Genomic DNA, 12,167 nt, shown 5'->3' with positions numbered 1-12,167 from the left:
AAAAAAAACAAAACAAAACAAAAACAAAAAAACGGCATGGTACTGTTACAATGACAGACACATAGACCAAATGAATTCATTGCACAAAATTCTGTAATCCAGTCCAGTCTCATTTCTGTCAGCAGGTCATATTCTCAAGTTCCTAGTTCTTTGTTTTCAACTCTTGCTTTCTAGTCACAAATTATTATGAACGCATCTTGATTTCATGTTGTTCATCTTTGGCTTTAGTTGTAGATGTGTAGAGGTGAGTAATAGTTGTAGTAATAGGCCTTCCTTGTGTGGATGGATAGTCACCTGTTACAGCACTGCACTTAGGATAGGTCTCGAAGTGGCCTTTATAACTATGAATGCACCATCATTCTTCCTCAGTTTTTAATTCCTGGCATAATAGACCATATGATTGTCTGATTCAGAGTGGCCAAAGCCAGTCCATCTTAGCTTGCTAATGCCTAGAATGTTGATCTTTATGTGTATTACCTTCGCCATTCAAGTTATTAATGAATATTTTCAGTTATTTCTCCTTAAATTTTTAACATCTTCCCATCTGAGATGTCCTGTTTCCAGTGCAATGTTGAATAGCATTAGTACTCTTTTATTCATAGAATTTTCAAAGCCTGTAAATTCAAGTGGGTGGTCAATCCAGTGTCCTCAGTGTGGGACGCCCTGCGCTCCAGAAGTGTGAGTGTGGTTGCTGGACAACAGTGAGTTTGCATTCTCATCTACACCTGTCTCCCACTGCCACAGGCCTATTCTTGTAGCCTGGTGGTGTGCGTTTTGTTGTGATGATGGGAGTTATGCTGCCGCTATTTCCTGTACCAGCAGGGATCACCTGTGGTGGATGAGGGGCTTGAGAGGCTCTTGGAGAGAGAGAGTGGTTCCAGACACTAGGATCTCAGGCCTGATACCCTTACGGAAGGTTTGCTGCATTTACCTCTCAGGACCTCACTGAACTCTGTATGGAAGAGTGAAGTTGCACATGCTCAAGCCATGGCATTTTCAGCCACCTAATATGCGTGTGAAACTGGACAATGAATAAGGAACACCAACATATTGACACCTTTGGATTATGTTGGCAGAGAATTTTTAATATGTCTCATGCAGTCAAAAGAATGGACAAGTCTGTCCTAGACAAAGTGCAGCAGAAACTCCTTGACATGAGCACGGGGAAACTTCCATGTTATGCTCTTTGGGCCTGTTGTCAAGAGTGGTCAGTTTCTGGAGAAGGACATCATGCTTGGAAAGTAGAGTGTCAGTGGAAAAGGAGATATCCTTGGTGGGGTGGACTCACACAGTGGGTGCCAGCATGGACTGCAGTGCCGCAGGGATGGTGCAGATGGCGCAGGGCCGAGTGCAGTGTTCTGCTGCTGACCTGGGGTCATTCCTGACATTATGTCCAGAATCTTCCTCTTCACATGGCTGCTTTTCACAGCGATCAGCCTTACTTCTGAGGTGCATCTTGGTAGTTTGAGCCACCAACCCTCTGGTTAGTAGTGCACTGCCTTCTCATATGCCTGGGTCTAGTGGAGGCTTGACAAGAAGTTAGAAGTTCTGATTTTTGTGGTTGTGAAGTATTGTCCCCACTCTTGTCATGATACAGAGGACATTGGTCTGAAATGGGGGCCTCTGGGAGTTCCCCTTTTGGGTTCTGACTCCATCTCTACATCAGTGGTCCAGTTACTGGGCCTATAGACACTGTCATTGGCTCAGCTGAGATGCAGATGCATATTCCAGCCATCTCCTGGGGCTGGCTGTTCACAAATGGCCTGTTGTGCTGCAGAAAGTACTGTGACCCAGAAGAGCCAGGAGCTCGCTGATTACCATTTTCCCCCTCTGTGAGAGGGACCACAGGGGAGGTCCTGGCAGAGTGGGAAACAGTGAAGCATGGAACCCCCAGTCACAGAAATGACCAGGCTGACTGCTGGGACTCCAGACTGTAGTCCTAGACATCCCCCTAACCTGGAACTGAACCCACCTCGTGACACAGCTTTCAGCCAAACGACAGACAGACCTGTGGGCTGACCAGCACTCCCAAGAAGGTCCACTCTTGAAACAGCCAACCACATGGGGTCAGAAGGGCAGGATTTGCTCAAGGATAAAGCTCTGAAGGCAAGAAGGCATAGACAGGAAGGACAAGTGGAAATGGATATATAGAGAGTGGGAAGAGTGTTGTTACACTGTGGGGACTGCAGTCAGGACGACTGTGCAGTTAAATGGAGGACTGATAGGCTCTGTATAAGCTTTCTCCCAGTCATAACTAAAGATAAAATGACATAACTATGATGAGTGTAATTACCTTTGAAAGTACACATTACAGGGAGCTCTGGTGGCCTAGTGGCAAGAAGCTGCACTGCAATCCCAGAGGAACATGGTTCAAATCCACCAGATGCTCTGCTGGAGAAGGAGGGACAATCTCCTCCAATACCAGTCAGATCCGATTTGACGGTACACACACAAAATAATTTTAAAAAATTAAAAAGTAAAAATTTTTTAAAAAGTACACATTATGAAAATAAAGAATCTTAGAATGGTAGGAATAAAAGATGTATCACTAATGAAGAAACTGTTTTACATGGTTGTTAGAACATGCGTATGTGTGAAAACTTTCCATATTTTTAGGAGTCCTTAAATACATTACTCAAACAGCTCGAAAAGGAGAAACGAAGCCTTGAAAATCAAGTGAAAGACTGCACCCTCCGATTGGAGCAGGAATCCAAGGTTTGTCCTCGTCAGATGAGGCCCTTCAAATCTCCATTGTTTTTATTGTCCATCAGCAAACCCCTCTGATCTGTTAACCATCCCATAATGTGTATAAAGCTGTCTACAGGCCCGTTTACACAGAACAGTACATCTGTGGCTGCTCCATCTCCTTCCCACACCTTTCTGGTCTCTCTCTGTATCCCAGGCTTACCTCAAGACCAACAGTGAGCGACGCACGTGTCTGGCCCAGATGTCCCAGGTACTGTTTTTTAGGGTTTTGTCCTCACTTCCAGGTTTTTATAGTATCTTTCCACTGTACGCTCTATTTTCACTTTTCTAGGATTTTTAACTTGGTTTGGTAGAGAAACAGACACTGAAATTATAGGAGTAAAGTGCACCAAGTTTCAGAAAACTCAGTGGAAAGGAAGATATTTAACAAAGAGTTTTAAAAAAATAGAATGAAAACATTCTCCAAGTTATATCATAGAATTCTGTGTGTTGGCCTGCAAACTGAAACATCAGTGGTTCAGATCCACAAGCAGCCACAAAGATGAACAGAATTAAGTGTGTGTGTGTGTGTTATAACCAAGAAATTGAAGGCATTTCACTTGACACTTAGGAAGGTGAGCAGCGATCATCACAGCATTGGTGGCATCAGAGCTGGTTCCATGTTAGTGACGTCCATGTGAAGGATACACACGAAGTTAATGACATCAGGTTTTGCCTGTAAATGTGCCCAATCTGGGTCACCCACTGACTGCAGAGCTCTCTGTGGCATTATATAATAGACTGGATGTGTGGGTTCACGGGATGTTTGTATATGTAGGAAGGAAGATGAAAACAAAATGGAGCAAAGTTTTCATTAATGCTGCACCTGGCACACTCCAAGGGTCTGCCTTTAATGAGAGGATGGTGCCAAGTTTAGACAAGGCCCTGATCCTCAGCTGCTCCTAGAGCCCTGATGGGAAGCATCAGGTGAACCCTCTGCCCCCTTCTCAGTGGGGTTATTCTCTTCCCCCAACTAGCTCCACAGCCCTGTCCACATCCTCCCCCTATACCACCTCCTCGACCTTTATCTTCCTTCAACAATCGTCTCTACAGAGGGCCCCTCCCAATATGTTGTCCAGATCCTCCCCAACCACCTTCCCTTTCTCCCCCACCCATCCACCCCCTCCCTTCCCCATCCACCCCCTGCTTACCCACCCTCTCCCCCTCTCTCCACCCACTCCCTCCTCATTGAACCCTCCCCATCAATCCTCACCCACCCTTTCCCCCCCCATCCCTCCCCATCCTCCACCTCCCCATACACCCTCTCCTCATACACTCACTCTAATCCTCATCCACCTCCTCCCCATCCACCCTTCCCCATAGCTCCTCCCATCCTACTCCTCCTCATCCCTCTTTCCCCCAGGCAGGCCTCCCCATCCATTTCCCCTCATCTCCCCATCCATCTCCTCCCCATCTCACTTCCCCTTGTCTATTTCCTCTTGTCATTCCTTCCTTCAGCCCAGCCTCTGTACTCATTCCCCCACACAGCTCTTCTGGGGTCCTCCTCAGTGGTGACCACTTAGCAAGGCTTTTATTTCTTCTCACTAGTGCTTTGTAACAGTCATACCACCTGCAAATCTCATTGCCAAGTCAGAACCAACTCCCACCTGGTCCTTCAGTAGGTTTTCAGAGGCTGTAAATCACACGGGAGAATAGTGCTTTCTCCCCATGGAGCAGCTGGTGCATTTGAATCACCTGTCAGATTAGCAGCACAGCTCCTAGGGAGCAACAAAGCTGCCTAAGGGGCCACATTGCCAGAGCACCTGTCACCTGCATGTCCTCAGCAGGTGTCCTGGAGGGATTTGGAAGCAGCACACCTGTTGTCTCCTGTCTTAATTGTCCGGTAAGTGCCAGTGGCTCCTGTGTCCTGCTGTCCTTGTGGAAGGCTGCACCTACTTCTTTTCTAGTGTATCATTAGTGTCATAGATGATGCATTTTATGCCTCCACTGGTTCTCACAATGACACCACCAGGGTTTGGAGACTTAAGTCACAACGGGGAGACGCATCTTCTGACACACTGCCCTACACCACTGTTGTTGTTATGCGCTGTCAAGTCGCCTGCGACTCATAGAAATTCTGTACAACAGTTCTGAAGCCCGCACTGTCCTGAGCCAGTCTCACTGATTCCTGCACACCTACCATCCTTGCCCTAGTTACTGTATCAGTCCATCTCATCTGAGGTCTTCCTTGCCTCTGCTGACCCTCCACCCTTCTGAGCATGGTTTCCTCCAAGGATCAGTCTCTTCTGGTGACATGCTCAAAATATGCGAAACAGAGCTTCAGAATCCTAGCCTCCAAGGAGAAACTTGATTTCACCCTCTTCAAAACAGACTTGTTTGCTCTCTAGGCTGTCCATGGTATGTTCAAGACTTTTCTCCACTAGAGTTCCTTTATTCACATGTGTATGTGTGTGTTCTGCATATATACATATGTGTGTGCACATACAGGCTTACACACAGCTCTGTACAGATGTGTGTGAGGTGTGTGTGTGTGCACACGTACACAGGTCAGTGTTTAGGAACTCTACTGCTCCTGCGTTCTAATCCCCATAGCCCACTCCGCTCTGTACAGATATCAGGGAGGGGCACGTGTGTTTGTCCTTGTGTTTCCATGTTAGTGTTTAAAGATCTCCACTACCCCCAGTGTTGTAGCCCCCACAGCCCCCTATGCTCTGTACACATATCTGTACAGATACCAGTTGTATGTGGGAGTATGCACATGGCAGTGTTTAAGATCTCCACTGCTCCCCACATTAAAGCCCCTACAGCTTCACTCTGCTATGCACACAGGGGCCATGAGTTCAGTTCAGCCCAACTAAGAACAATAACACTTTTTTCTCTTTTAAACAAAATTATGTAAAATGTAGCACTTTTAATCAGCTTTTTCTTGCTATCTCATGCACATTTACAGAGCACATTGGTCTTCCGTGAAAACATGAATACACTGCTGGTCACTCCTCTCTGTAACATCACTCTTCCACCAGCTCCCTGTGTCTCCTCTTGCCATCCATCCTCCATCCTGTTCCTTATGCCTCTGAGATTTATCATTGAGCAGAATCTTCTGTCTGCTCTCATGTAGTGCAGGTGTAGGTGGAGTGGAGTGGAGTGCAGGTGTAGGGTAATGTAAGTGTAGGTGTAGTGTAATTGCTTGTTCTTAGGAGCATCCTTCCCTGCTGGACTCCCATTTGGCTGAAGGTTGAGGGCTGGACTGCCTGGGTGGTGCCCCTGTCACAGTCTCATAGGCTCTGCCCAGTTCTGTCACCAGAACACCTGGAGGATTCTATGGTCAGATGATGTGTGTCCCCTAGGCCATGTGTTTTCAGTGTCCTTTCTGTTAATGTCTGGAAAGGCAGGATTTGTGAACTGAGATTGAGACACTGACGTGGGCTGGGATTCCCAGTGTCCCCATTGCTCTCAGACATGACATGGAGGGAACTGGCGAGGATGCATTCATCATGAAATGATCATCCTTGCACATGAAGTTCTCATGTGTAAGTGCCCCATGTGGTGTATTCCAGGTCACCAGCTCCCAGCACATTTCTAAGTGGCAGCATGTGGACCACCTGCCCAGAATGAAAGAGAATCTCATGAAAACGTAAGTCCATGAGCTTTCCCTTCTGGAAGATTCTGTGCAGGCAGACACACCAAACTGTGCTGCCTTCTCTGGGACTTGGAACCACAGCGTCCAGTCTGCAGTGAAGGGCTGTTTGGTGAAAAATGTCAGCTGGCATCTCATTGATTCCTGGGGCTATAATTTTGCCATTGCTTGAGTGAAGGTTGAACGTCTTCCTTCATCACCATTGGTCCCTGAGTATATGCTATATCCTGAAATGAGTCTGTGTCTGCCAGTTCTTTTTTGATACTGTAGACTCAGATCATTTCTTCCATCATCTTCCTTTTCTTTTTTAAAAAATTTTATATTAGTTTTCAAGATCAAGACTCAAGGTCAAATTTTGGTTCCTGTGGACCTGACTTAATTTTCTGCAGCTTCAGCTTGAACTTACATATGAGTAATTGATGGTCTGTCCTACAATCAGCACCTGGCTGAGTTTTCACTCAGAAGCTGATACTGAGCTTCTTCAGTGATCCTTTCCACAAAGGTAATATATCTGATTCCTATGCATACCATCAGGTGAAATACATTTGTATAGCCTGCAATTATGTTTCTTATAAAATGTATTTGCAATGAATAAGTCATTGTGCAAAATTCTATCATTCTATCTCTGGCTTAATTTCTGTCACCAAGTCCATGTTTTTCAACTGCTGATCCTTCTCTCTTCCCAACATTTGCATTCTAGTCACCCATTATTGTTAATGCATCTTGATTGCATATTTGATCAATCTCTGACTGCAAAAGTTGGTATAAATCTTCTATTTCCTCCTCCTTGGCTCTGGTCGTTGCTGCATATATTTGAATGATGATGGTATTCACAGGACTTACTTGTATGTGTATGGATGTTATCCTTTCATTCACAACATAGTATTTCAAGATGGATCTAGAAATGACTTGTTTAACTATGAAAGCAACCTCATTTTCACCGAACTTTTCATCTTCAGCATAGTAGATCAAATGATCCTCTGACTCAAAATATCCCATGCCAGTCCATCTCGTTTTGCCAGTACCTAGTATGTCAGTATTTATGCATTCCATTTCCTTCTTAACAATATCCAATTTTCCTACATTTATGGTTTTTACATTCCGTGATCCAATCACTAGTGTCTGCTTAAAACTGTTCCTTCTCTTATTTGTTTCCATATTTGGGGGCTCAGATTCAGTTTCCATATCTGCTGATCTAAGTGTGCTCTCTTGTACATTGGGGTTTCAAAGGCCTGCTATTTCAGAAGTGGATGGCCAGTCCTTCTTCCTAGTCTGTCTTAATTTGATTGCTCAGATTTAGAATGTTATCTGACAGACAAGCCTTTTACAGAGAAGAGCAGATTAAAGGTATTTCCCAGTAGTAGGACAAAACCCAATATATCCGGATGAGCTGTGGGAGGATATCAAGAATATCATCCAGGAAGAATGCAAAAGGTCATTACAAAGACAGAGGAGGAAGAAAAGACCAAGAGGATGCCAGAAGAAACTTTAAATATGGCACTGGAGTGCCAAGAAGCCAAAGCAAATGGAAGAAATCAAGATAATAAGGAGTTGAACAGAAGATTCCAGAGGGCAGCACGGAAAGACAAAGTAAAGGATTACAATAAAATGTGCAAGGAGCTGGAGTCAGAAAATAAAAAGGGCCAAACTCACTCAGCATTACTTACACTGAAGGAACTGAAGAACAAATTCAGACATCAAGTTGCAGTTCTTAAGGATGCTTTGGGCAGAATATTAAATGATACAGGAAGCATTAAAAGAAGATGGAAAGAGTATACAGAGTCATTGTACCAAAAGGAGTTGGTGTACCCAGAAGGATTTCATGAAACAGCATATGAGCAAGAGCCGGTGGTGATGAAGGAAGAAGTTCAGACTTCTCTGAAAGAATTGGCAAAAAACGACGTCCCAGGCATTGATGGCATACTGATTGACATTATTTCAACAAACAGATGCTCCCCCGGAAACAGGAGGACAACCGCTGTCCTATTGACTGGAAGAGATCTATATTTGTTCCCATTCCAAAGAAAGGTGCTCCAACAGAGTATAGAAATTATCAAACAGTATCATTGATATCACATGCAAGCAAGATTCTGCTGAAGATTATCAAAAAACAACTGGAACAGCACATCAGGCTGGATTTAGAAGAGGCCATGACACTAGGGATATTATAGCTAATGTCAGATGGATTTTGGCTGAGAGCAGAGAATACCAGAGGAATGTCTATGTTTCATTGATTATGCAAAGGCATTTGACTGTGTGGATCACAACAACCTGTGGCTGACTCTGAGAAGAATGGGAATCCCAGAACACTTGATTGTGCTTATGCAAAACCTATACTTGGACCAGGAGGCGGTTATCAGAACAGAGCAAGGAAACACTGCATGGTTCAAACTTGGGAAGGCTGTGCATCAAGGATGTGTCCTATCTCCATATCTTTTCAATTTATATGCGGAACAGATAATCCATGAGGCAGGTTTCTGTGAGGAGAAGTGTGGCATCAATATTGGAGGTAGACTCATCAATAATCTGCATCATGCAGATGACAGAACCCTGCTTGCTGAAACTGAGGAGAACCTGACATGTTTGCTGCAAAAGGTCAAGGAAGGACTGCAGCCTTCAATATGTGTCACTGTCTGTTAGCTGGCAACTTAACAGCAACACCCTGATGGGAGTAAGCATGACAGAGATACACTACTCCATGAAAGGATCAGAGAGTCAATCCAGCTCAATTTTATTGGGGACTTCAGTACACTTATATACAAGCATATAAATGGGAAGACAGGTTAGGGTGGACTTACAGATATGGGCCATGTGGATTGGTTAGGAGAACCTCAGCCTCATGTGGACCACTCCCAGCTCAATAGATGCGGCAGCCAACTTCCCAGGTGGAGAGCTTTCTCAAACCGGTATAGCCAAACACAGGGAAGCATTCTCTACTCCATATTAAAGGCCGCTGGGAGGCTTGCACTTATCTGGAGCTTAGGCGATCTGTCCTGGCCAGAGGCCCTCCCTTCCTCCCCAACATACCCAGCAAATATGGGTTGAAGCTCAACATCAAGGAAACAAAGATCCTCACCATTGGGCTGATTGGCAGCATCATGATAGATGACGAAGAGATTGAGATTGTTGACACCTTCAGTTTGCTTGGCTCTACAGTCAACACTCTTGGTACCAGCAGCCAGGAAATTAAAAGACAAATAGCATTGGGAAAGTCTGCTGTCAGGGACCACTCCAAAGTGAAGAACAACAATGTCAGTCTGGAGACTGTGTGCCTGACACAGGCCATGGTCTTTGCAATTACTTGCTATGCATCAGAGAGCTGGACATGACTGAGAATGGATTCCCTTTGAGCTTTGGTACTGGAGAAAAGTATTGAATATTCCATAGACTGTCAGGAGAACAAACAAGTTCGACCTGGAGAGGGTGAAGCCAGGCTGCTCTTTGGAGGCAAGGATTCTAAAGCTCCATCTGACATTCTTTGGACATGTTGCAAGGCGTGATCAGTCCTTGGAGAGGGACATCAGGCTTAGCAGAGTGGAGGGACAGCACAGGAGAGGAAGACCCTCAATGAGATGGATTGATTCGGTCACTGGGGTAATGGGGTTAGACATGTTGTACATAGGGTCGCTATGAGTCACAGGCAACTCGACGGCACATGAAAACATAATTTGCTTACAAGTTTATATACATTGTGTTTCACACTATTCTTCAGTCAGGTTGTGTTTCATAAAGTCATTGCAATGCATTGCTGCTGTTGTTATATTCTGTCAAGTTGCCTGCGACTCATAGCGACCCTGTGCACAACAGCTCTGAGCCCTGCTCTAACTTGAGCAAACCTTATTGTCTCTGAGACACCTACCCCCATTACCCCAGTCATTCACTGAGTCCATCTCATCAAGGATCTTCCTCTCTTGAGCTATCCTTCCACCCTCCCAAGCATGATGTCTCTCTCCAAAGACTGGTCCTTCCTGGCTACATGCCCAAAATAGCTTACACAGAGCTTCGGAATCCTTGTGTCCAAGGAGCACCCTGGTTCCACCCTCTCCAGGACAAAGTTGTTTGTTTTCCCAGTAGTCTTCGGTATATTCAGTACTCTTCTCCTCCAGTACCACAGCTCAAAGGCATCAATTCTCCGATCATCTCTAATCATTGTTCAGCTTTCTGATGCATAGCATCTAACTATGAAGACCATGGCCTGGATCAGGTGCACCTTATTCTCCAGGCTGACATCTTTGTTCTTTAGTACTCTGGAGATGTCTCTGACAGCAGACTTTCTCAGTGCAATTCGTCTTTTCATTTCCTGGCTGCTGGTACCAAGAGTGTTGCTTGTGGAGCCAAGCAAACTAAAGTTAACAATTTTTTTTACCATCTATCATGATGGTCTCAATTGGCCCAGTGATGAGAATCTGTTTTCTTGATACTGAGTTTTATTTAGTTCATATTGAAGGCTGCAGTCCTTGACTCTCTGTCGCAAATGCCTCAGGTCCTCCTCAGTTTCAACAAGTGTCATCTTCACAATGCAAGTTCCTTAGGAGTCTTCCTCAAATCTGGATGCCACACTCCTTCTCATAGAGCCCAGCTTCCCAGATGATCTGTTCCACATATGGATTGAAAAGATATGGAAATAGGACACATCCCTGGTGTACAACCTTTCCTGTTTTTGAACGATGCAATATTTTCTTGCTGTGTTCTGACAACTGCCTCCTGGTCAAAGTATAGGCTTTATTTACATAAGCACAATAAAGTGTTCTGGGATTCCAGTTCTCAGAGTCAGCCACAGTTTGTTGTGACCACATAGTCAAATGCCTTTGTATAGTCATTGAAACACAGACAGCCCTCTGCTGTTCTCTGCAAGACCCATCTAACATTAGCTAATAATACCCCCAGTACCACCAGCCTCTTCTAAACTCAGCCTGCACATCTGGCAGTTCTCTGTTGATGTGCTGTTCCAGGCATTTTTGGATAATCCTGCTTCATGTGATAATAATATTGTTCAATTATTTCTGCCCTCTGTCAGAAGACTTATCAACAACCTGCATTATGCAGATGACACACAACCCTGCTTGCTGAAACTTGGGAGATTCTGAAGCGCTTGCTGCAGGTCAAGGACTGCAATCTTCAATATGGATTGAAGGTCAACATCAAGGAAACAAAAGATTCTCACCAGTAGACCAATTGGCAGCATTATAATAAATGTTGATGAGATTGAAATTGTTAACAGCTTTTGTTTGCTTGACTCCACAATCAACACTCTTGGTACCAGCAGCCAGGAAATCAAAAGACAAATTTCACTGGGAAAGTCTGCTCTCAGGGACCACTCCAGAGTACTGAAGAGCAGCTATGTCAGTCTGAAGACTGTGGTGCACCTGATCCAGGCCATGTTGTGTTGTTGTTATGTGCCATCAAGTCACTTACGACTCATAGTGACCCTATGTAGAACAGCCCTGAACTCTGCTCTGTCCTGTGCCAATACACCTATCCTGATTATCCTAGTCACTGAATCAATCCACCTCATAGAGGGCCTTCCCCTACTACGCTGTCCCTCCACCCTCCCAAGCATGATGTCCCTCTCCAAGGATCAGTCCCTCCTTACAACGTGTCCAAAGTATGTTAGACGGAGTCTCAGAATCCTTGCCTCCAAGGAGCCGCCTGGTTTGACCCTTTCCTGGATGAATCTGTTTGTTTTCCTAGCAGTCCATAGTACCCTCAATACTCTTCTCCAGCGCCACAGCTCAAAGGCATCAATTCTCCTTCTATCCTCCCTAGTCATTGTCCAACTCTCTGATGTGTAACAAGTGATTGCAAAGACCATGGCCTGTATCAG

The 12,167-nt window shown here is 44.9% G+C and overlaps 1 protein-coding gene across 1 annotated transcript in view; it reads left to right on the top strand.

Moving 5' to 3' along the window:
- The window catches only part of CCDC169 (coiled-coil domain containing 169), a 36,634-nt gene extending 30,290 nt beyond the window's left edge, over positions 1–6,344 (top strand). The window contains exons 8-10 of the mRNA XM_006879641.1: positions 2,617–2,715; positions 2,903–2,956; positions 6,264–6,344. Coding sequence (XP_006879703.1) covers positions 2,617–2,715; positions 2,903–2,956; positions 6,264–6,344 — 234 coding nt within the window. The remainder of the gene's footprint in view (positions 1–2,616; positions 2,716–2,902; positions 2,957–6,263) is intronic.
- Positions 6,345–12,167: the final 5,823 nt, after the last annotated feature.

This window comes from Elephantulus edwardii, unplaced genomic scaffold (genome assembly GCF_000299155.1).
Source record: "Elephantulus edwardii isolate Elephantulus edwardi_28Jun2011 unplaced genomic scaffold, EleEdw1.0 scaffold00004, whole genome shotgun sequence".
NCBI classification, from domain to species: Eukaryota; Metazoa; Chordata; class Mammalia; order Macroscelidea; family Macroscelididae; genus Elephantulus; species Elephantulus edwardii.
The sequence above is the reverse complement of the archived record's forward strand: the minus strand, read 5'-3'. Positions and strand labels throughout refer to the sequence as shown.